The following is a 24722-nucleotide window of genomic DNA, read 5'->3' as shown; positions in this document are numbered from 1 at the left end:
AGTTTCGACAGTGCCGAGTCAGACAATGACACGCTTCAAGTAGCTCTCCTATTTGAGGCTTTTATGAGAACACAATGCTTAGAATTCAGCTCATGGCATCCAACTGATGACAATAAAATAATAAAAGTTTAACAAAATAATAACAATTAAAGAAAGGTGTTCATGGTCTAAAGTATTCAAAGACATCTCACGCTTTAGAAACCTCCCATCAGCAGAGAGAAGAGCTTAGGTAACTGTATTCCTTGATGAAAACCTCAATATTGAAAAACAGACTCTAGAATCAGAAGCACAAAAGTCATTTGCAATGGGAATTTTTAAGTTACTGAGCACGTCCGTATATGTACGTACACAAACACACAGATATATACGTCAGATCTTACGTTCACCTACTGTATAAATATCAAGTCACAGCATGCAGCAACGAAGACCCAATGCAGCCAAACCATACATACATACATACATACATAAAAAGAATAATGCTGCAAAAAATTAGAAAAAAAAAAATCGAGTCACAAAACAAAAGCGATTCCACCATATGAAGCCATGACCTTATCTCTTATCCCTGCCTTATCTCTTCATCTTTCAGAACATCATTGTCACACAAATACTGAGAAAGTCTCTTACTTGATGTGTTCCTGGTGCCCAGACCCCTGGACGGTTTTGGCCCCCCATCGCTGCTCTTTTTCGCTTACGTCATTCTGAAAAGAAAAATAAATGATGCGTGCACCCCACAGCCTGGATTGTAAGACGACCACCCACCCGCTCACCCAAGCCCAAACCCTGGGGAAATCCACTCCGGGAGACGTGAAAGGCAGGCAGACTGGTGACTTGTACCACGAAATCGGGGTCGGTTTCCCAGTCGTCAGCTCCCGCGTCGTCCTGGGTGATCGACACAGTGTGGCCAGCCGAGGCTTTCCACATCTGCAAGAGCAGCGCCACAGTTAGAGGCCTGGGAGAGCCCTGTGCAGAGGCCGACGCAGACACCTTTGCCTGGGACCCCAAAACCCTAGAGGGCACAGGGCAGGCTGGGGGGCTACCAGCTCAAATAGTCACTCATAATCCCCGTGCCTGAGTGACAGCCATAGGAACAAAAGAAACGCAACATTTTTTAGCTCTAATACTGCTGTCAACCGGCATCAGAAACACATAAGAAATGCTCCTGGCTTCAACTCAAGTGAGGAAATTTTCTGGAAAATAAAAAAGTCATGTGTGCACTTACTTCACTCATTGGGAATATCTTCCTCTCCCACTAAGTCTCATGACAACGATACTGTCCAACACTGGGAATGCACCAAATGTCACCAATGCTAAATTTTGTTGTATTTTATCAGAATGTTTTTTAAAAGCACCCATCTTAACTTCAAATTGGAAATCTGGAAATTACTGGAAACCTAATAATGATTTTCTTAACTCGGACTCTGACAAGTCAATAAATATTTCAAGTGTTGCTTTGCCATCTACTTGGGGAAATAGCACATAAATGCCAACCTGTCCTCTACTAGGCAGCTCTGAAGACTGGCCACCTTGCTTCCTCAGTAGAGTCCTGAAATTCTGTGTATTTTATCTAGTGGACAGAACAATGATGCCGCTTCACAACTGAACCAGATCGTTCTTTTCCTAACTGCAAAGGCAAAATCTAGCTGTTAAGGGTTTCAAAAGAAAACTATGTATGAGAAGAATGGATTCATTCTCCCCAAAAGTACTAATAAAATTTCACATAGGCCAGGAAGCAACTGAGAATCCAGACTGGATGAGAGCCCTTCACAAGCTTGAGACTCCCCTGTCCAGGTCTACCACCCGCCGCCAGCTCTGCTGGGTCACAAGTCCAAGGCGGTGGCGGGGGCAAATCAGGGTGCAGAGCTCTCAGAGTCCCAGATGCAACTCCCGCCATGTCACCTGGGCAGGGAATCATGTGCCACCAGGTGGAACAGGACCAGCAATGTCCCTTCACGGCCACTTCAAACCTTGCTCCCCTCTGACCAGGTATGGCAAAGCATGGCAACACTTTCCCAGACGTGGACTTCCCTGGTGGCTTGGTGATTAAGAATCCGCCTGTCAATGCAGGGGACATGGGTTCAAGCCCTGGTCCGGGAAGATCCCACATGCCACAGGGCAACTGAGCCCGTGCCCCACAACTACTGAGCCTGTGCTCTAGAGCCCACGAGCCACAACTACTGAGCCCACGTGCCGCAACTACAGAAAGCCCACGCGCAGGAACAAAGATCCAACGCAGCCAAAGATAAATAAATAAATAAATAAAAGACCAGTTTCTTTTGAGATTAAAGTAAAACATAGAGGGCTTCCCTGGTGGCGCAGTGGTTGAGAATCCACCTGCCGATGCAGGGGACACGGGTTCGTGCCCCGGTTCGGGAAGATCCCGCATGCCGCGGAGCAGCTGGGCCCATGAGTCATGGCCGCTGAGCCTGCGCGTCCGGAGCCTGTGCTCCGCAGCGGGAGAGGCCACAACAGTGAGAGGCCCACGTACCACCAAAAAAAAAAAAAAAAGTAAAACATAGAACTTAACCAAGAAATAGTTTCTTTAAAAAAAAAAAAAGAATTTCCCAGACGTGAACTGCTTTTGACACAATTTTCGAGAGCCGACGGACTAGGTTCAGCACAACTAATGCGCCCATTCGCAGATGGAGAAACAGCTGCCTGAAGCTAAACGGTCTGCCCTCAGCCTCTGACTCCCCAAGCCAAGTGTGCCCCGTGACACCACACTGTCCTGGAGAAGGGGCTGCCCACCTGCAGTACTCTAGCTGCCTAGAGAGTTCCAACCACTGAGGAGACGGTACACAAAAGACGGGGCTCTCCAGCAAGGCTCACTTCCCCCCAAAGGCAAAGGTGAAAGCCGATGTCCCGGCCTGAGACTTCTCCGGACTCCTGGGGCTAACGATAGCAGAGCTCACTCTTCACCCACCTTTCTGGAAGCCGGCTTCACTCGTGCACAGATGAGCATTTCCAGGCTCTCCCTAACATCGTGCCTGCTGCCTCCCCCGCCCACCAAGGGACAGGAAGAAGGTGCCAGGTGGCTGGTCAGACAGGACAGAGATGCTCCAGGCCCTGCACTCCAGAGTTCTGCGGAATCCCCTCCACTTCCTAGACCACAGGCAACACTGAAAATTGACTTTATTTTTCAAACAAGGAAATTTCCTCCCAGACAGTTATCATCCCAATCTCTGCAAACGCAGCAAAAGAACACCCCTCACGTTCCCTGTCAAAGGGGTTTACCTTGCCCACCACGGGAGAGCATAGGAGAATGTTCACAGTGCACAAACCTTTCTTTTCCAAGTAAAGATGAAAGATGCTCACAAAACTCTGTTTAAAACACGAGAATCCAACGAGGACTTTCCAGGCATTTGTTAATGATTCTGTCTGTAAAAAGATTAAGAGTAAAAAGCTCAGAAGGATATGTGCTGGCGGGCACCCAGGGCAAATCTTTACGTGTAGAGATCCTTTTAGAATACCTCTGAAATCCTCCCAAACATAACGAGGTTTTGCAAAGCAATCTGAAAGGAGGGTGGGAAGAGTTGCATTTTACGAACCAAAAAACTCAACAGATTTTCGGCCACAGTGAGAAACTACAGAAAATACAGAAGTTCCAAAAGATTTATAACTGTTTAAAGTTTCTTCTTAATGCAATCAGAAACTATTGCCTCAACTGCTAACATACACTTCCTGTTTGCTAGAATCCTGATTGCTTTCCATTTCTGGTCCATCCTAATTTATGACTCTACTGAAAATCATAAAATTCTATTACCCTGGGTTTTTAAGAAAAAATAACATACGAAAAGCACTCCCTGAAGGAAGGGATCATGATGTGGCTGGAATAAAACCCAGCGTGGCGACAGTTATTGGAACGTGAAGAGGGGCAACTCGGGGAGCAAAGGAGAAGCAGGCTGCATCTCTGATGAACAGGTACGGTTACTGCACAGGACCAAGACTCCAATTCTGCAAGCCACCAGCTCAGCACCTCTTGTCTGGACATTGCACTGCCAGACATTACAGATGAATACAATCCCCTTGTTCTCCAAGAACAAACCAGTCACAGGCACACACCATTTGTATCGGCACACGGCTTGCCATGCTTTAGGAACTAGAGGGGTGATGCTCTGCTGGTCCTCCTCACACTCAATTTCCCCTTTGGAAACCCTAACTTCTGCAGGTTACTTAGTACATTCTGGGTACCGCAGTTATTAGCCAGCATCTATAAAAGTCTACCCAAGGGCAGTTAGTGATAGGCTCAAATCTACAATAATTTATTACCCTCTCAATACCTTAAGTTTCTGAAAAATCATGGAAACAGCTGTTTGAAAAATTAAAAGCCTGGGTTTTTTTGGATCCAGAGGTAATGCCTCTGGACCCCTACCTCACACCATACACAAAAACTAACTGAAAAATGGATCAAAGACCTAAATGTCTGAATTAAAACTATTAAACTCTTAGGAAAAAAAAAACATAAGCATAGATTTTTATAACCTTGAATTTGGCAATAATTCTTAGATATGACACCAAGAGCACAAGTGAAAAGAGAAAAAAATAAATTGGACAAAGTTTTAAACTTTGTGCTTCAAAGGACACCTATCAAGAAAGTGAAAATAATTCACAGAATGAGAGACACATATTATTTTCAAATCATATAGAGAATATATAAAGAACTCGTACAATCCAATAATAAAAAGGACAATTAACCGTATTTTTAAATGGGGAAAGGACCTGAACAGACATGTCTCCAAAGATACAGAAATGCATGATAAGCTCAAGAAAAGACAGTATCATTAACCATCAAGGAAATGCAACTCACAACCAATGAGATACCACTCCACACATTCTAGAATGGCTACTATCCAAAAAACAAACAATAATAAGTTTGCTAAGGGTGTGGAGAAATCAGAACCCTCTTATGTTGCTGGTGGGGAAGTAAAATGAAAAGGTCTGGCAGTTCCTCAAAAGGTTAAACACAGAGGTACCGTATGTCCCAGCAATTCCACTCCTAGGTATATACCCAGAGAAATGAAAACTTCCACAGAAAACCTGTAAAGGAATGTTCATAGCAGCATTCCTCCTAACAGCCCCAGAGTGAAAATAACCTAAATGTCCATGTTATGTAATAGATACACAGCAGGGAGTCTATGCATACAATGGAATATTATTTGGCAATAAAAGGAGTGAAGTACTGACACAGGCTACAACATGGATGACTCTTAGAAACATTACGCTAAGCAAAAGAAGCCAGACACAAAAGACCATATATTATACAGTCCCATTTATATGAATGGCCAGATCTGGCAAATCTACAGAGACCAAAAGTAGATTGGTGGTCGCTTAGTGTTGGGGGGCTGGGGGAGGGGGACAGGATTTCTTTGTGAGGTGAGGAAACCACCCACGCACAATTAGCTTTCCATTAACCTCACCCTCTCCAGGGCAGCAGGAAGCCAAAGGGAATAGAAAGGCATCTGAGCAGCCAAAACAGACGTCAGGAGGCCCACTCTCTGCACCACAATTGCTCAGAGAACTCCCCTCCCACCTGGGCCTCCTGAAAGGTGACTCAAAGAACCGCCTGCCCAGTGAAAGATGAGACCCCAGGACGTGGGCCACTGCAAAACAAGGCAGTTCCCGGGGCTCACCACCATTCTCTCCCTCAACCATGTGCCTCCCCAGGCCCTACTGCGTGCCACGGACCAAAGATCTGCATCACCAATGCCGCTCATCCAACTTAAGTGCTTTATAGATAACGTCCCGCAAAATGATTCAACTAAAAGTCACAGGTAGTGGGGGTAAACTGCCAGTTGGGGGGGGGGGCAGAGCATCAAAGACAGCCCTGCATCTCCGGCTCTTCACTCTTGCGTCCGGAGGGGCCTTTAGGACGCTTCCTTGCTCCTTGGGCTCCGGGAGTACCTTCCATCCGGAAGAGGAGTGGGCCCGCCTGCGGCACCGGCGTGGTGACTCACCCCGCGGTCAGGCCTGGCCCGGCGCCGGCCTGCGGGGCCGCCGGGCCGAGTCACGCGGTCGGGCCCCAGCGGCTTAAGCCCCGACCAAGCTCCGCGGGGCCAAGTCACCGCGAAGCCCCAGCGGGGAGCGCTCGCCCGGGACGCCTCCGAAGCTGCGTCCAGCGGGAAGAAGATTCCTCGCCCCGGAGCCCGACGCGGCCAGATCCCAGGGCGAGGAAGTCCTGTCCCCCTCCACCCGAGACCTTCCGGCGGGGCCATCCAGCTCGCGTCGGAATACTCCCCAAGAGCCCCTTCCAGCTGATTTCCAGCACACCCAGAGAAGGGGCTGCTCCCAACCCACAGCCTCTCAACTCTGCAGCTGCACCGGTCACTGCATTTCCACTGACCTGACTGCAACACCTCCCGCTAGGTGCGGGCCCGGGAGCGGGGTGGGAACTGCCCCGCCCGGCCGCCGGGAGACCCCAGCCCCTCCGCCCCTGACCCCCCGGGTCCCGGACCCCCTTCCTGTAGGGCTCCTCTCCTACCCTAGTCCCCATCAGCCCTCCGCCCCGGCCCCTCCCTCTCGGCTCTCTGCCCCCGTCTCCTAACCCTCCAGGGTCCTGGATCCCCTCTCCATAGAGCCCCTCTCCTCCTAGTTCCCCTTGGCCCTCCGCTCCCTTCCCCTAAATCCTCGGGATCCGACCTCTCCCCCTAAGCCCTCTCTCTGCCCCTTCCCCCGACCTTGCGGGTCCTGCACACCCTCCTGGAGGGCCTCTCCCCTCCCCTAGACCCCCTCGGCCCTCTGGCCCCTTCCTCCTAGGGACCCCGGCACCCTCCCCTCATACCCCGGACCCCTCCGCCTCTGGGCCCTCTCCTCCCCCTTCCTGCCCTTCCCCCTCAGGCCCCGACCCCTTCCCCTTCCCCCAACCCGCCCGCTTTTCTCTGACCTCAGCCTTTCCCTCCGGTCCAGCCCCTCCCTCAGCCCCCAGCCAGCCCATCCCCTTCTCTCCGACCTCAGCCCGCGGCCCCGGGAAGCCTTGCCCGCGCTCCCCCCGCGCCCGAAACCGCGAGCGGAAATGCGGCGAGACCGCCGCGGCCGCCGCTTCCTTCCCGTTTCAGGACCCGGCGGCACCCCGGGACCGCAACTGAGGAACCGGCCCCCCCTGCCTGGCGGAAGGCGCGCTCGCTCACCACCGCTGGGGTCGGTCCGGTACGACCCGGCTCCTCCCTGTCTCCGCCGCGCCCCCCACTCCCGCCGCTCCTGCCGCTCCTAGGCGCCCCTCTCCACTTCCGGTTCCGCGGGCGGGGGCGGGGCCGCATCCGGGTACCCGAGGCCCCGCCCCCGCCGCACGCCCCGCCCCCGCCAGGTCAGAGCCCTACGGCCTTTCTGAGACTGCGGGGTGGGAGCCGTGGTCCAAGCCCGGCTGACCGGCCCGCGGTCCCTGCCTCCTCCCTCGTCCACGTGGCGCCGGAAGCGCCCGACGCTGGCGCAGGCGCGAGCTCCGCCCAGGTGCCAGCCTGCAAAGCATGCTTAAAAGTTAGATGACTGTACAGAGTATATTTAGGCCCACCGTGCGCGGGCCAGACTGTGCTCAGATGCATACAATCCAGGGTGGTCATACTGAATTCATAGCAGCGCCCGAGGGAACAAAGGGAAAATGAGCCGGGAAAGGGGACAATGCCAAGTGCTCTGAGCCCTGAGGACACAGGAGGTAACTGTAACGGCCAGTCACCTGGGAGCAATAGCGCCCTCCTCATCCATCCATCCGACCATCCATTACCCATACGTACATCATGCATCCATCCACCTTCTCCATCCATTTTCCATCCATCATCCATTCACCCACCTGTCCCTCCAATCACCCATCCATCCACCTGTCCATCCAGAGAAGGCCAGATACGGGTCAGGAATAGAGGTCAGCAGAATAAACGTGGTCCTTGCCCTCAGGGACCTTTCAGCCTAGAAGAGGGGTCAGGCATTAATCGAATAGGTATATACTTAGGAAACAAGGTATGTGCTATAGAAGAAGTCAAAGGTCATGACATTATATTGGGGAGAAGATGGGATCCGAGCTCATCCAGGAGATCGGAGGTGTCTGTGAGCGATTCACATTTGTGCTAAGATCTGAAGGCCAAACAAGTAAACAAGGTAAGAAGGGAAAAATTTTCCAGACAAGGAAAGAGCCTGTGCGAAGGCCCTGAGGCAGGAAAGGCCTTGCCACATGGGAACTGAAGGAAGTTCAGTGCAGCAGAAGTGTGGTGATGAAGCAAGGTAGTGGGGCAAAATGGGGCCAGGTCATGTAGAGATTGGGAGGGCAGAGCAAGGACCTTAGTCTTTAGAAGAAACGGGAAGTCCTTGGAGGAGATTAAGCAGAGGGGAGACATCATACAGTTTGAACTGTAATGAAATCCCTCTGGTTGCTGGTTGGAGAGTAGATGGGAAGAGGGCCAGGTAGGATCCTAGTATCCTACTTGCTACCACCAGTTCAGGCAAACTGGTGGCAGCAAGTAAGATGGAGAGAAGTGAGTAGGTACAAGATACGTTTAGGAAGTTAAATTGTCAGGTTTGAGGATGGACTGGGGGTATGGGGTGGGGAAGGAGATGTCAGGGGTCAAAGGATAATTCTTTAAAGATAAAATCATGACTTTCACACACATGTAAAATGAACACATGTCAAAGATCTTATTTCACTTAATAATAAATGAAGCAAAAATGTGTTACAACTTGTTCGGAGGAGAAGTCGAAGGCGTGCTGAAATGAATGTGCAAAAACCGGTCTATCCATAGGGCAATGTCAGTTGTATTTCATTGGACACAGGTAATTTGCCTTTCTGTGGACGCAAATTATTTGCATTGCTGTCTGTTTTCTACAGGTTGACTTCTACCTCTACAGAGGTACGGAATAATGTAGGCAAAAATAACAAAGGCACACATCCTGTAGAATCATGATTATCAGAGGCTCCAGCATCCTGTTAAAAGAATGTCTAAGAATCATTGTTGCCCATTCTAAAGTCTGGAATTTTTCCTCACAAAAGGATGACTCCTAGTATCTGAGTAGATGCTCAGGTGGGGCAGATGGTCAGGGTGGGGAATGAGGGTTGGAGGGTGGGGGAGAAGATGGACCAAGATTGCGGCGGGAGAGTGAGGATACGTTTGTGGACTTGGTACCTTGGAGGGGCCTGTTGCATGTCCAAGTGAGGTCCACGAAGTGATGCTGCAGAGATGACTTTTGAGCAGGAGCTTTAAGACTGAGCAGGATAAGAACGTAAGAAGGTAGGAAGGCTGTCCCAGGAAGAGGGAGGGATTGCAGCAAAGGCACAGAGGTGGGAAAGAACGGGGTCCGCCTAGAAAACCTGGAGGTCAGATGGATAGCATCGAAGCGTTTTCACTTCCATCATTACCACGGACAGTGCAGTGCGGTGTGCAGTCAGGCATCAAGCTAATTGCTTGGTGGTCTAAGGGAAGGCTCCCTTTTGATATAGGACTTTAGGCTCTGGAGGCAGAGGATATGACGATAGATCCCAACTCCAAGGCCTACTAGCTTTGTGACCGTGGCCAGTCACTCTGTCTTTCTGAGCCCCGGTCTCCCAGTTTGCGCAGCTAGCTGTTGTCTCCTGGAGACTGTGATATGCGGGTCCCATGTTGCTTGGTTAGCCCAGGGCCCGGCATACAGTAAGTGCCCAGTGAGTGTTGGCCCTGTTGACTGAAAAAGGATGCACAATGTGAGAGTTGTGGGTTAAGTTTTATTTGGGGCAAAATGAGGACCACAGTCTGAGAGACAGCCTTTCAGATGGCTCTGAGGAACTGCTCCAAAGAGGCGGAGTTGGGGGCGGGGTCAGTATACATATGAGTTTAGTGAAGGGAGGGGTACATGCAGTCAAACACACATTGTCACAGGGGCTTGCTGCTAGTCACAAGGTGCAGATGTCCCTGTTAATAATTTTAGTGCTTTTCTAGGTATGAGAAGATGCAAGAAATTGGGCTCAGAAAATCTTCTCCTGACAATCTCTAACTATCTGAAGACCTGTTCTACCAGTTTTTCCCAGAGTACAGCGCCATCTCCACCCTGACCTCCTTTCAGAGGAGGTTGAAGGTCAGTGACTGCGGTGGCTCATCCTCTTGTAGACGCAGAGGGAAATATCAGACCTGGAAGTAAGGGAACTAACATTTGGGGACAGCCTGGCTTTGTCAGACGCCACTGTGAGATTTTTAAAGTATAAGTGTGATATTGTGATTTATGAGGAATATGGGGGACTTCCCTGGCAGTCCAGTGGCTAGGATTCCACGCTTCCACTGCAGGGGGCACGGGTTTGATCCCCGCTTGGGGAACTAAGATCTGGCAAGCTGCATGTTGCAGCCCCCCCAAAAAAAAAAATTAAAAAGAAATATGTATTTGGGAATTCCCTGGTGGCCTAGTGGTTAGGATTCCGGGCTTTCACTGCTGTGGCCCGGGGTTCAATCCCCGGTTGGGGAGGTGAGATTCCCGCAAGCCACGCAGCACGGCCAAAAAATAAAATTTTTTTTAAAGTATGTATTTATTTGGTCATTCAGATGACCAAATGTATATTTCTTATATATAGTTGATCTTCATTCACAGTTCCTGTTTCACAGCTCCCCAAACCCTTGGAATTTCCTAACTGTTAAGAGCGTAGACGTGTCTCGTTGTGTGAATGAGCTGACTTTGGGAAAGCACCTAAGGGTGGGAGCTGGTTGCCAGGAAAACCAACTAGGTGACTAGAGGGTTGGAAATTTCAGTCCCACCCTTGAGCTCCGGGGAGGGGAGAAGTGAAGAACAGCGGGTTGAATTAATCGCCAATGGCCAATAGTTCATCAGCCGTGCATGTGTAATGAATCCTCAACAGAGACCCACAAGGACGGGGTTCTGGGAGCTCCCGGGTTGGTGAGCGTGTGCAGATTTGGGGAGGGTGCTCCTCGGAAAGCGTGGCAGCTCTGAACCCTTCCTCACACCTTGCCCGGTGCATCTCTTGCATCTGGCTGCTCCTGAGTTCATAACCTTTTAAAATAAACCGGTGATCTAGTAAGTAACAAGGTTCTCTGAGTTCTGTGAGCCGCTCTGGCAAATTCATCAACCCCAAGGAGGGTTGGGAACCTCTGACTTATAGCCAGTGGCACCTGCACTTGGAGCCGATGTCTGAAGTCCAAGGAGGAGGTCATGGGAACCTCCAGTCTGTAGCCGGTGAGTCAGAAGCGCAGGTAGCAACCTAGACTTGCAGTTGCCATCTGAAGTGGGAGTGCGGGAGTTGTGCGGCTGAATCTGTAACCTTCAGGCTCTGACGCCACCTCGGACCAGGGAGCATGAGAGCTGAGCTGAACTCTCAGGCGCCCTGCTGGTGTCTGAGAATTGTTTGTTGGTGGCGGGGGATTACCCTGGCATTAGAAGTGGAGTCTCAGGACACCAATAGGATATTTCATTTTCCCCTCGAAACAGCTTTATTTTGAAATTATTTTTTAAGAGTAGTTTTTATTGAGCTATAATTACATAAAATACAACACACCCACTTAAAGCATACAATTCAGTGGTTTTTTAGTATTGTCACGGGGTGGTGCTGTTACCCTCCAGGGCTCTTGGCCCCCTTAATCAATAGAAATGGATCAGAGGCCAGAGGAGAAATTCAGGCAAGGCTGTACTGGGGCCCCTGCTGCAGCAGGGGGGAGAGAAAACAAGTGACAGCTTCCCTTGCTGGCTCACTCGCCGAGGGGGGGCCAGCTGGTTCCTTCTATGGGTGAGGGGAGGGGTGTGTCCTGGGGTCAGGCCGGAGGGGTGACTTAGGGGGTTCGCCCAGCCCTTTGGTCATGCTGTGTGCAGGGGGCATGCGCAGTGCCCTGCTTTTGCTCCGGGCTCTTCAGAAGTGGCAGTTGGGTTTTTTGGTCTTTTTGTATCTTGTTGTCCATAATTTGCCCCAACTGCACATGCACGCAATTCTTTTTAGTCCCTTGAAGTTTCTTTGTATTTTGTTGCTCAAGGAGATGTTTGTCCAGATGTAAGCACTGCAGCAAAGGGTCCCAGGTCCCAGGTCTCAGCCTGTCTCAGTGCAACCATCGCCACAACTGACCTTTAGAACATTTTCATCCCCCCCCAGAGGAGACCCTGCTTGTCAGTGATCAATTCCTATCCACCCCACCCCACCCCAAGCAACCACTCATCTGCTTTCTCTCGATGAGCTGGAATTATTTTTTTAATATTTATTATATTACATAATTATATAATACATATGCCACATTCGGTGAACTGGAATTACCGCTTCCATTGTCCAGCTTAGAATAACCAAAGCTCACAGGAGACTGGTCAGCAGGAAGGTGGCATGAGCTTTGTGACGCACAGAGACCACTCTGGCTGCTACGGGGAGGACAGACCATGCTTCAGAGTGACTTCTGGGGAAAAGGTGTGGCAGGTTCCCCCGTTGAAGCACTGTTTCTGCCCCGCAGGAGGGTGTGGGAGAGACCAGCTGTCCACCTAGCAACTATAGAACCGATGTAAACTTTGAAAAGCAAAGAGGTACAGCCATGCTCCAAGGTGAATACCTCTGTGGACCAAAAGTGAACAGAAATGCAAAGCAGTGAGCAGGCTGAGGCTGCAGGTCCACTTACACGTGGATTATTTCCCAGCAGTAAATGCGTGAGACCCACACGGTTCAAAGGTAGGTTGAATCTTCGGCTGTGGAGCTGTGGATGTGGAGGAACCACGTCTACAGAGGGCCCACTATAAATCATACTCAGAGTTTTGACTTTGAGGAGGGCTGGCACCCCTAACCCCTGAGTGGCTCAAGAGTCACCTGTGCACCAAGAAATACAGTAAAACTGCAAACTCTCAAGAATCAGAAATCATAAAAGCTACCAGAATGAAAAGACAGATGGTTTGCAAAAGGATGACAATTAGCCCCACTACAGACATGCCCTCTGCCTACAGGGTGTCAGGTGACGGTGGGCTAATATCTTTGAAGTGTTGAGAGAAGATAACCATCAACCTGGAATGTGATAGAGTATTTCCGAGAGTGTGTTGTAGATGTTATAATAATGAGCCTTATTATGGACTGAATGGTGTTCCTGACGCCCAGCACCTCAGAATGTGACTGTATTTGGAGATGAGATAGGGCCCTTAAGGACGTAACTAAGGTCAAATGAGGTCATAAGGGTGAGGCCCTAACCTAATAGGACTGGTGTCCTTATGAGAAGAGGAGAAAAGGACACAGACACACAGAGGGATGTCCCCATGAGGACACAGGGAGAAGACGGCCGTCTACACGCCGAGGAGAGAGGCCTCGGGAGGACCTGGCCCCGCCCACATCTGGATCTGGGATTCCAGCCTCCAGGACTGGGGACAGTGATGTCTGTTGGTTAAAACCCCTCGTGTGTGATATTGTGTTGTAGCAGGCAGTGCAGACTCATACGGCCCTCAGTGTGTCCACACCTCTTTGTTGTGTGACTGACCTAGCCCGTTTGGGCTATAATAACAGAATACCTTAGGCTGGGTGGCTTATAAATTTATTTCTCACAGTTCTAGAGGCTGGGAGTCCCAGATCAAGGTGCCAGCAGAATTGGTGTCTGGTGAGAGCTGGCTTCCTGATCCATAGCCGGCCAGCTTCTCCTTGTGTCTTCACGTGGCGAGGGAGCTCTCTGGGTCTCTTTTATAAGAAAACTAATCCCATTCGTGAGGTCTCCACCCTCAGGACCTAAGCATCTCCCAAAGGCCTCACCTCCAAATACCATCACACTGGGCATTAGGTTTCAACGTATGAATTGGCGGGGGGAACACAAACATTCAGTCCACAGCAGTGACATAACTGTTCCGCTTATCAGGAAACAGATCTATTTCTCCAAGCTTTGGACTCTGGACTGGCACTGTGACACTCTGATCAATAGAACGTGGCAGAAATGACATTGTATGAATTCTGTTTTGGGGGGCGGGGTCCCCCCACACCACACGGCATGCGGGATCTTAGTTCCCTGATCAGGGATCGAACCCGTGGCCCCTGCAGTGGAAGCGCGGAGTCTTAATCACTAGACCACCAGGGACGTCCCATCGTATGCATTCTAAATATGATGTTAAGGATCCTGATGTTAGCCCTTCCGATGCCTTGCTGCTTGTGGTCTTGCAGTTTGGAACTTGAGAGTACACTGCTGTGAAGAAGCTCCTGGAGTGTGAGAGACGCCACATGAAGGAGAACCCAGGCCTCCCAGCCAAAAGCCAGCACCAGCTTCCAGGTACTTGACTGAGACCATCTCGGACTCTCCAGCCCCACAAGAGCCGTCAGGTGACTCTGCCACCACATAAGTGGTTCCAGGAAAGGCCGAGAAGAACCACCCAGATTGCCAGTCCACCGAATCAAGAGAAACAAGAAATCATTGTTTTTACAGCTAAGTTTTGGGGTGGATTTTTACAAAGCAACAGATAAGATAGCAGATGGTGATCTTTCAGGGAATTGTGAAATCAACTTTCTGGGGGAGGAAAACAGCATAAAAAGTATATAAGACGGCCGAGTAGAATATATGAGTTCATTTCATACATAATAGTTGCAATTATCTATTGCTGTGTAATAAGGCACTCCAAAAGTTCACGGTGAAAAACGACCACCATTTTATGCTGAAACTTTCATGGATCGGGAGTTTGGAAAGTGCAGGGGATGTGGCTCATCTTTGTTTTCGATGGAGCCTCGGCTGGGATAGATCAACTTTTTGGCTGTGGCTGGATGAACTGATTAGGGCCGTATGTCTGGGGCCTTGGCTCTGTCTGCTGGGTGCGTTCCTCATTTCTTCTCCCCATCATGTCTTCAGGATGTCCAACTTGGCTTCTTCACTTCCAATAGGCTGGCAGGAGCTCTCCGTGGGGCCAGCTTGGGCTTCCTTACAGCATGGTGGGCCTGGGTAGCTGGACTTCTTACTCGGTGGCTGCTTTCTGCAAGGCTTCTGCTGACCTCGCTTCAGAGGTCCGTGAACATCACACCTGCTACATTCTTTTGGTCAACCAGGTAAGTCACTGAGGCCAGCCCAGGCTTAAGGAGGTCGGGAGGGGGGGATGAAGACCCCACCTCTCAATGAGAGGAGCAGCAAAGAATGCGCAGCCTAGGTGGTACTTTGTCACCTACTGTAGTTCTAAGATGTCATTGCTTGTAAGACACATCCTGACTTCACGGGTAAAAAAAAATATGAAAAAATGGTCGTAATAAAATTGATGAAATGTACTGTATACATGCGGAGCTGTGGTGTAAAATGGTTTCCACTGCGGATTGCTTAAAAGTTCAAAACTAGGCTAAATTACATTCCAAAGTGAGAGCCAAGAAGCAATTTCCAGACATCTAGTCCAGACTAAGACAGTTTATCACGCGGAGGATGTCCCTAAAATAACTATGAAAATTTTTGTTATGCGAAAAAAATTCACACGAATGCAAAAATAGATTAATGTTCCATTGTATGTATGTGCCACATCTTCTTTATCCATTCATCTGTCGATGGACACTTCCATCACCCATCTTTAACAGCTATCTCCCCACAGTGGCAATTTTGTTTGATCCATATCCTGGCTTATCCCTGCCCCAGGATTATTTTAAAGCAAATGCCAGACACTGTATTATTTCATCTGTAAATACTGGGGATACTGTCTTTTCCACGTGCCTTTTTTGTTGTAATCATAGTAATCCATTTGGCTTGGCAATAAATAATATTTACAGCCTTATTAATGGAAACAGGGGACATGGATTTAACCAGCTTTGATTTAACTGTGTTGGGAGAGGAAAGGGCAGGGCAGAGGAATGCTGAAATTCCTATCTACCATAAGGAGTTGCCAATCTGCAAAGTCTAAAATTGGTGAATCAAGGGCTTCCCTGGTGGCGCAGTGGTTAAGAATCTGCCTGCCGGTGCAGGGAACACGGATTCGAGCCCTGGCCCGGGAAGATCCCAGGTGCCGCGGAGCAACTAAGCCCGTGCACCACAACTACTGAGCCCGAGAGCCACAACTACTGAAGCCCACGCGCCTAGAGCCCGTGCTCCACAACAAGAGAAGCCACCGCAACTAGAGAAAGCCCACACACGGCAACAGAGACCCAACGCTGCCAAAAATAAAAACAAATAAATGTATAAAAAATAAATAATAAATAAATAAAATTGGTGAATCAAGAGGCCACATTAAGCACAAATTATTTAGGAGTGAGGAAGCAACTAGAGGAAACAGTTAACCCAGTTGCACATGGACCAGAGAAGGGGAAGTCAGAGAGTGGGGCTGCTGGGGTTTCACTTAAGCGATATATACGTTATTACTTTGATTAAAATAAAACATTATAAAGAAAATAAGGTGGGGACTTTCCTGGTGGTTCAGTGGTTAAGACTCCACACTCCCAATGCAGCGGCCCTGGGTTCGATCCCTGGTCCGGGAACTAGATCCCACATGCATGCCACAACTGAATTTGCATGCCACAGCTAAGGAGCCTGCCTGCCGCAACTAAGGAGCCTGCCTGCCACAACTAAGACCCAATGCAACCAAATAAATAAATATTAAATGAAAAAAAGAAAATAAGATGTTGGAAAATTGATGACTAAAATCTCTTCGGCCCTATAGGTAGTGTAATACTATTCCTCGGTTACTTTTTTTTTTTAAAATAAATTTATTTATTTCATTTATTTTCTTTTTGGCTGCATTGGGTCTTTGTTGCTGCGCATGGGCTTTCTCTAGTCGCAACGAGCGGGGGCTACCGTTCGTTGCAGTGCACGGGCTTCTCATTGCGGGGGCTTCTCTTTGTTGCGGAGCACGGGCTCTAAGTGCACAGGCTTCAGTAGTTGTGGCGTGCAGGCTCAGTAGTTGTGGTGCACGGGCTTAGTTGTTCCGCGGCACGTGGGACCTTCCCGGACCAGGGCCCGAACCCGTGTCCCCTGCATTGGCAGGCAGATTCTTAACCACTGTGCCACCAGGTAAGTCCCCAAATCACTTTTTAATAGAGCAGGGCCTGTCCGTCTACCTTTGCAGCTAGGGACACTCGACGCACTCCAGTTGGAAGAATACCTCTCCTACCAGTCAAACCTGCTTGCACGCCATGGGTCATTCCGATTACTTTAAAGTATTTTCCATGTTCTTCCTGGCCAGTCTCTGCCCGCACCTGCCAGGTCACTGTGAGCCGTCGGGACGCTCCTTCCCCCCACGCCCCAGCCCAGCCCCCTGCTCTCTGCTCACAGCGCCCTTCATGGGATGTCGAGGGCCCAGTCCCCACTAGAGGGCTGTCCCTGGGGAGGGCCAGTTCTACCCATCCCGGCATCTCCAGGGCGGCAGGGTCTTCTCCAGAGTGCCGAATGACGGTGGTCCCACAAAGATACGTCTGTGTACGTCTCTGGAACTGGTGAATGTGACTTTATTTGGCAAAGTGATCTTTGTAGATGTAATTAAGGATCTTGAGATGAGATCGCCTTGGATTACCTGGGTGGGCCAATGACAAGTGTTCTTATAAAGAGACAGAAGGTGAAACACTCAGAGGAGAGGCCACGTGAAGACAGAGCAGACTGGACGGATGCGGCCAAGGCCACGGAAGCCAGCAAGCGCCCAAGACTGCAAGAGAGATGGACCCTCCCCTCGAGCCTCCGCAAGGACCTGGCCCACCCCCTCTCCCACTGCACCTGCACACCTGGCACAGGGCTGCACACGGTGCTGCTCTCTGACAGCAGTACTTGGAAAGGTGCCCTGCAGAGTCCAGGACAGGAAACAGCAAAGGCACCAGCTACCCATTCTCACCAAGGGATTAAGCCAAGGAAATGTAAGAAACAAAAGGATGTGCGATATTCAGAAATGTATTGAGGACTTCCTTGGTGGCACAGCGGTTAAGAATCTGCCTGCCAGTGCAGGGGACACGGGTTCGAGCCCTGGTCTGGGAAGATCCCACATGCCACGGAGCAACTAAGCCCATGGGCCACAGCTGCTGAGCCTGCGCTCTAGAGCCCGCGAGCCACAGCTACTGAGCCCACGTGCCACAACTACTGAGCCCACGTGCCTAGAGCCCGTGCTCCGCAACAAGAGAAGCCACCGCAATGAGAAGCCCACACACCGCAACGAAGAGTAGCCCCCGCTTGCCGCACCTAGAGAAAGCCCGCGCGCAGCAACGAAGACCCAATGCAGCCAAAAATAAAAATAAACAAATTTATAGAAATGTACCGAACGACACATGGGTAGTTACAACAGCAGCTGTGGTAGCACTTGGATATGCACCTACTCATCTATCTGGCAAGAACACAGGAAAGACGGACTGGACTCTTCCGGATACCCTGGAAACCCATCTTGGGTCAGGAGAGGACTTAGCTAGAAAAGGCAAAGAACAAAAACCAAAACCACAGTGACCTCAAAAATGCATGACGTGAAACTTAAAGAGAGCTCCTTAAGGGTAGGATATGTAGCCTAACAAAGAGTTTTTAATGGTGGGAAGAGTCCAGATCCTCTTTAACGTGACCACACCTGGACTGCAGACTGATTTCCCTCCCACCCCCGTGGTGGGCAAGCTCTGGGCACTGGCTGTGAAGGGAGCAGACCTAAGAAGCATGGCTAACGAGTGTTCTAAGAGAAACAAAACTACAGAAACATCTCCTTACTGCTTTCTTTGGGTATTTCTCCATCGACACTTGTTTTTAAAGGCCTAAGTGGAATCAATGAAACAAGTTGTCATAAAACACCTGCAGCTTATGAATCATGCATGAGTCTGTTTCCAGAATCTTTCAGATACTCAAGGCTCGCTTGGCTTCGGTCAGGCAAAAATGGAATGTGAGATGAGAAAAGCACTCTGTGGTTTTAAATCTCACGCTTAAGTTAACCCTGAGAACTAGGAAATGCAGAAAATAAGGCTGCTCCTAAGTTAAACTGGAAGCACAGGTTCTAAAGAGGGAAACACACAATGACCTGACAGCCGTGCCGACAGAAACAAGCCGGAATGCATTCATCCACACGAACAAAACGTGCCATTCAGAAAGGGAGCCCGTCAACCCTGGAGGGACAGTCGGGACAGGAAGGAAAACCGAGGCCATGGTCAGCAGTGCCCACCCAACCGGGCCCAGGTAGGCTGGTGTCAGTCACCAGGCTTCCTGCGTCCCCAGACCTGATGGCAGTAACACCTTCGTGGTGGTGAGGGCGGGAAACGTCACCTAGTGAGCTAAGGCGTCCGTGCTCTCGTCCTAGTGCCGCCTGCAGTGGCCCTTCGTGAGCAGCCACCCGCACCCCCTCTGCCCCCCACTAGTGCCCGGCTGTCCCCCTGGGGATCCACTTTCAGCCCTCCAGCTTGGGTGTTCCCATCCCTGTGCCGTACTGAACCCGGGTGTGACTCAGGACTTGGCTTGAGCTATCACAGAGGCCATGAATCTGGAAGGACACAGCCCTGGGACCCTTGTGTGACCACGTGCGAAGAGCAAGAGACCAAGCCTGCACAGAGGAAGCGGAGCTGAGGAACGCGCACGCGCACAGCGCCGCCAGCACGAGCGCCTCTTCTTTGCCACTCGCTCTGCCCTCTGGCCTCACCTCAGCTTGGAACAGACCCCAGCTGCTCCTGTTCCACCGGTGGCTCCTAAAAACGCACCTCCTGCAAGAGCTGCTGTTCCGGCCGCCCTGAGTGTGCCCAGGGCCGTGGCGGCACAGGGACATTGGACAAGCGTGGCTGCCATGCCTGATGCCAGGGGAGCCTGAAGCGGGGGGGAGCCTGATGCCGGGGGGAGAGCCTGATCCCAGATGCACCCAGAGCTGTGATTAGGAATCTGCGTTAAAAATCTTTTTTTCATACTTCCCTAACTCCCTTGCTACATTCTTGTTTCTATGGAATATGTGAATAAAATTTGCTGACTAAAAAAAAAAAAAAAAATTAAAAAGCACCCACACCCATACACATGCATGTGTGCACACGCACACGCCCGGGCCTCCTCCTTCGGGTCCAGGCCTGGGTTGCCCTCGGCCGCCCCATCCCTGGGACTCCATAGGTGAGCCCACGCAGCTCCACGTTGTTTCCAACAATCGGCCCGGTGCCTGTGGCAGCAGAGGCTTCCAAGGCCCGGCTCCGTAGGTATTGATGAGACGGCGCCTCTGGTCTCCAGAACCGAGGGCATGAACACCTGACCTGGTCACCCTCTGGAGGACACCTGACCCTACACTCCCATCGTCCAGCCTTTTTAGTCTGTCCATCCACTCCTGTAACAGAATTTCCATATGATGACACTGGCTCCAATCAGTCGGCCTGGAGCGGGAGATACAACAGCTGCGGTCAGTTCTCAGCAGGAGTACAGCTTTACCCTCGGTACTCTGTATTGGCAGTGGAAAATTTTGCTTCAGTACTTTATTGAAAGAAAGCAATAAATAATACTGTGATAAAAATAGTTCAAAAGTAGACTGTACATACTTTGTTACATAATCAGGAAGTTCACAAAAGATGAATAGAAAAACAGAACGGTAACAGTGAACTGTACAAGTAAATTAAAGGCAGAGCCCAAATGTAAAAAGACACACCATCTCAGTCTACCGGTACATCAGCTGCGTAATAAATAATGCACCATGATTTGAACACATCTCTTGCTGGCTTTTTAATATGCCATTTCAAAAGTAAAAGTTACATTTGCTACTTATACAATCCAAAATGGCTATATCGTCAAAATCTAAAAATGTACGACTAGGTCCATTCTTTAAACATGTTTACAGACAAATGTAAAAGGATGATTTACAGCAGAAAAATAAGGCCTTGATTAGAGCTGCACTGCATTATTTTCAGGATCTCGTGCCTTCATCGCCCGCGTGCACCAGTGTCTCCTCAGTGAGTGCAGTGCTTCGCGATTGGTCCTCTAAGAGTCGCGCCCTTGACCCGGCTTCCCAGGAGGGGGCGGGGAAGGGGGCGGGCACGGCGGGCTGCGGGGGCCCAGGCCCCAACCCCCCACCGGAGTCGCTCTTCCCCCAGCTCACGGTTTCTGCCCGGCACCCAGGACGAGGTATCCGGATGCACAGAGACCAGGCTATGGAAGAGTTCACCGGTCCTAAGAGATTTTCATAGTGTTCTAATGATCCTTTCAGTCCAAATTTGATTAGAAGCTGATATTTAACACCCCGTATTTTTAATCTCTTCACGCTACAGAGTAAAGCATTTCTTGCTAGAAAAAGTATAGCTAAGGTCAGTCATTAAAATACAACAACAATTGCTTGAAAGTAAGTTGGCTTCTTTCAAAATGATTGTTGTAGGGCTAGGTTACATTTTGTAAAGGATAATGCACACTGTGTCATGATGATTTTACAAACGCGGTAAAATCCTTTTCTCTGTCATGGTTTATCATTAAAAAATTAAACAAGAATAATTACAATAAATGCATAATTTACAAAAGCCCTATATTTGTTCACAGGATTTATACATACAAGCATTACAGTACATTCCTTTGAAAGACTAAAATCGGATATAAGAACATGAATTGATCTGAAAGGATATTTATAGCCTGGATATACATGGAAAAGTAAGTAACTATATAAATGAAGTCATAAGTTTACATAAATATAAGAAACATTAAATTCTAAAATATTTTCTCTATGGTATTCATGAATTTTTCACTAATTAAAAACTCTGTAATAAAATATCTTAGGGCCCATATAACAAGTATTAACAGATTAAAGATTCCATTGAGCTCAAAATGTAGTCTTCGCTGGATTCAAAATGCTGCATAATCATCTGTAGAAGTAGTGTGGGTAAACTGGAAAATAAAATAAAAGCAAACGAGTCAGTCTTGAGACAGCTTCCAGTGCCCAAGCTCCTCCCCCTCCCCCTCCACGACCCGCGCCAAGCCCGACTTTCTGTGCTTTGGCTACTTTTAGAATTTAGGTAAGTATCAAGGACCAAGCAGATCAAGGAGAGAATTCCTTGACTGACTTTCTTTTGACATACATCTAAAAGCTGCTAATAAGAAAACCAATCATGCATTCCAGCTGAGACGTGACAACAGAACCCTGAGAGCAGCGAGGGGAGGGCTGGGCTCCCGGGCCCACACCCACCCAGCGCACAACCTGCAAAGCAAGGGTGGCCCCTCAGCAGCGGCCGACCCCGAGATGCCAGAGCAGTTTCGTTTTAAAGACGGGCCTCTGGACTGAGAGGCACACGGCGTTTGCAGCCTCTCGAACCCTGATGCTTTGGGGCTTGTTCCCTTCCGAGAATGTGCACGCAGGAGACGGTGCTGCAGCACCGCTGACGCCGGAGCGACACCAGCACACACGGCAACGCGAGGGAGACCCGGGCCGTGCACTGACCACTCCCGGCGGCAGCTCAGCGCCAAGGTCACCTTCCGCTCTCCTGCCGCCCCGCCCCAAGACGCTCCGGCGCCAGGGCGTGGCCTCCGCGCACCTGCGGGGCCGGGGCCGCCCTGTACTCACCCGCGGAGGCTCAGCAGGAGTAAGTCCTGACTGCAGCGGAGTCCAGCCTCTGCGCTCCCGCCACGCTGCCTGGTCCGACCAGCACGGGAGGAAGCGTGCAAACACAGCGTGCGGTTAGTGGTGGGACGCCACACAGGGGCACAAGGACGGACACGCACTCACATCCACAGCGGCCACCTCCTGAGGGCTCTGGGGGAAACCTCTAGAGGGGGAGCGGCGGACGAGCCGGAGAAAGGGAGCCTGAGGGCCACCACGTGAGGGTTCCCTTCACCTCCGCCACCCTGGGGGGCACGGGGAGGTCACGCTACAGCAGCAGCCGCAGTCCGATGACAGAGAAACGTCTGCACGGTGGGTGACGACTACTCAGCGTGACCACGTGGGCCCTCCTTAAACCCCCTCGATTCAGAGAGCGCCTGGACTTCCCCTTCGCTGTATCCGCGAGGATGGTAGTCGGGCAGTACTAACAGCGGCCACGTGACGGGCCCCGCCGAGGGGGCTGAAGCCCTGGAGGCCCCGCGCTCTGCCGCCCCAGGGGGACCCGCCTGCTCTCTCTCCCGGGGGAGCCTTCCCCAGCGGCTTCGACAGTGGGCAGAGGACGCGGACTTAGCTAACAAAGCGGAAGCCCAGTGCCAGTTTCCGCCCGAAAGGATGTCACCACTGGCGTTTTTTTTCTTGTCAAGAAACAGGCTGCAGGGCCCAATAGGTAAGCCCTCAGCCCGCTTCAAACTGAGTAAGAAACTTCCGTAACCCCTAGCAGAAATCCGCCGCTCCCAATTCAGCATTTTTCGTTTTCCCACAGGTCCACCAGGAACACATTTTACCAATATTTGGCCATGGTTCCAGAAAGGGCTTAAGACAGCTGGTACTGCTGATCGGCGCAGATCTTTTTTTTTTTTTTTTTTTTTTAAAGCCATTGATTTGGACATTTTATTTTACTTTATTTATTTATATTTGGCCACGCCACGTGGCACACAGGATCTTAGTTCCCGACCAGGGATCGAACCCGCGCCCCCTGTGTTGGAAGCGTGGAGCCTTAACCACTGGACCTCCGGGGAAGCCCTGCAGATCATCTTTCTAAATCCTTCTGATCCTAAGAACCCCAGAGACCTGCTGCATTTTGCCTTCAAAAGCCATGAAAACAAGCCATTTTAATAGTTTATGCCTTCCTTATCACACAAGGGTAAAGAGTCATCTCCCATATATTGCCTACACCTCTTTCTAGGAGTATTTTTAATTTATCAAAACTCTAATGTTAACATCACTGTGAGCATTTAACAGCGAAATGCTATTTATAACGAGAATGGAAATGAAGCAGTGAGGAAAATAAGAAAGCAGTCATTTAGACTATCCAATAAATTGAAGGCCAAGCTACGGATAAAATCCGTAAAAATAAACTGCATGCTCCTTGGAAGACAAATGCTATTTAAAAAAAAAAAAAGTTGCTGGGTTCCCTCCCCGCCCCCCCCACCCACGGGGTTAAGCACATTATTGAATCCTGGCACAGAGATGCAGCTTTTTCATAAAAATGCTGCCCTGTAAGCCACCCTCACTAAAGTGTCCAGCTTGTTTAGCAAAGGCTTCCCCCTAAATGTACTTTGCTCTGATTTTCATACAGGCAAGTGAGAGTAAAACTTACAAACCTACACATGGGAAGGGCTGATAACAGGAGAAAACTGCAAACCCCGTCAGCACGCTTCGAAAACCCCTCGCTCTCCTGCAGCCCCGCCACGGCGTGCCGGGGAGGAGGGCGCCCCAGGACGACCCTTTCCCAGATGGGAAACTGAGGAGCGGTGCCCAAGGCGCCTCCTAGGCCGCAGGGCCAGACTCGGACGCAGGCCGTCTGTCTCTCGACTTTGCTGTCGAGTGGGGACACAGCAGCGCCCCACCCTTCACTAGCGGTGCTCTCTGGCAGAGCAGTTGTCAAAGGGAAGAGCAGAGCTGGGTGTGAAACGACTACGGGCCCAGCCGTGCTCAGGTGCTGGCTTCCCTCGGCCTCACCTTCTTCCTTCCCCGCGGCCTTCTACAGTGTGCGAGGGACAAACAACAGCGAGGACGCAGGGAGGACAGGAAGGTGGAGGTTATTTCAAATGGACTCCGTCATCCTGCTAGAGCGCGGAGAGAAGTCGAGGGGGAACTGGTGTGGTCTGAAAGCTACTACGCTATTTTACGAAACAGCTTCTGAGTGCCGCCTGCCACACACACAGCTTTACGAGCGTGGGGGTCGATCTAACGCTCTGAGAACACACACGATTCTTAGTTTTATTAGTTAGAAGAGTATGCTGATATTCAACCAGACAAGAACTTAAGAATTAAGACTGTATGACTGTTAAACTGTTATAAAGAGACGTTAGGATTAATTTTAAGCATTTACACCTGGGCATGCAACAGTACTCAAGTGCCTTGTCACATATTAAGTAGGCCATTCTAGA

General features: G+C 50.2%; 2 protein-coding genes and 1 long non-coding RNA gene across 19 annotated transcripts in view; 1 reads left to right on the top strand and 2 right to left on the bottom strand.

Annotated features, from left to right (window-relative positions):
• The window catches only part of CTTN (cortactin), a 33173-nt gene extending 25928 nt beyond the window's left edge, over positions 1-7245 (bottom strand). Inside the window, exons 1-4 of one of the 4 annotated variants that reach the window (XM_059067867.2) lie at positions 7122-7245; positions 3279-3375; positions 835-921; positions 625-698 (exon numbers count right to left, since the gene is read on the bottom strand). In XM_059067867.2, coding sequence (XP_058923850.1) covers positions 625-698; positions 835-921 — 161 coding nt within the window. In that variant the 5' untranslated portion in view covers positions 3279-3375; positions 7122-7245. Of the gene's footprint in view, positions 1-624; positions 699-834; positions 922-3278; positions 3376-6943 lie in introns of all 4 variants that reach the window. The other 3 variants (XM_059067869.2, XM_067037809.1, XM_067037808.1) reach the window with 3 other exon arrangements.
• Positions 7246-7295: 50 nt separating this feature from the next.
• LOC136794479 (uncharacterized) lies at positions 7296-14153 on the top strand. Its single transcript, XR_010841313.1, has 4 exons — positions 7296-7642; positions 9888-10023; positions 12378-12589; positions 14048-14153. It is a non-coding gene; the product is annotated as an uncharacterized lncRNA (long non-coding RNA).
• A 6062-nt stretch (positions 14154-20215) lies between these two features.
• PPFIA1 (PTPRF interacting protein alpha 1) overlaps positions 20216-24722 on the bottom strand; it is an 85218-nt gene continuing 80711 nt past the window's right edge. For 12 of the 14 annotated variants that reach the window (XM_067037807.1, XM_067037795.1, XM_067037797.1 and 9 more), the window contains 2 exons: positions 22294-22362; positions 20216-21620 (listed from right to left, as the gene is read on the bottom strand). In XM_067037807.1, the coding sequence (XP_066893908.1) occupies positions 22304-22362 (59 nt within the window). In that variant the 3' untranslated portion in view covers positions 20216-21620; positions 22294-22303. The remainder of the gene's footprint in view (positions 21621-22293; positions 22363-24722) is intronic. The other 2 variants (XM_067037800.1, XM_067037804.1) reach the window with 1 other exon arrangement.

Source organism: Kogia breviceps, chromosome 7 (genome assembly GCF_026419965.1).
Source record: "Kogia breviceps isolate mKogBre1 chromosome 7, mKogBre1 haplotype 1, whole genome shotgun sequence".
Classification (NCBI taxonomy): Eukaryota; Metazoa; Chordata; class Mammalia; order Artiodactyla; family Physeteridae; genus Kogia; species Kogia breviceps.
Note: the sequence above shows the minus strand (reverse complement) of the source record. Positions and strands in the feature narration are given on the sequence as shown.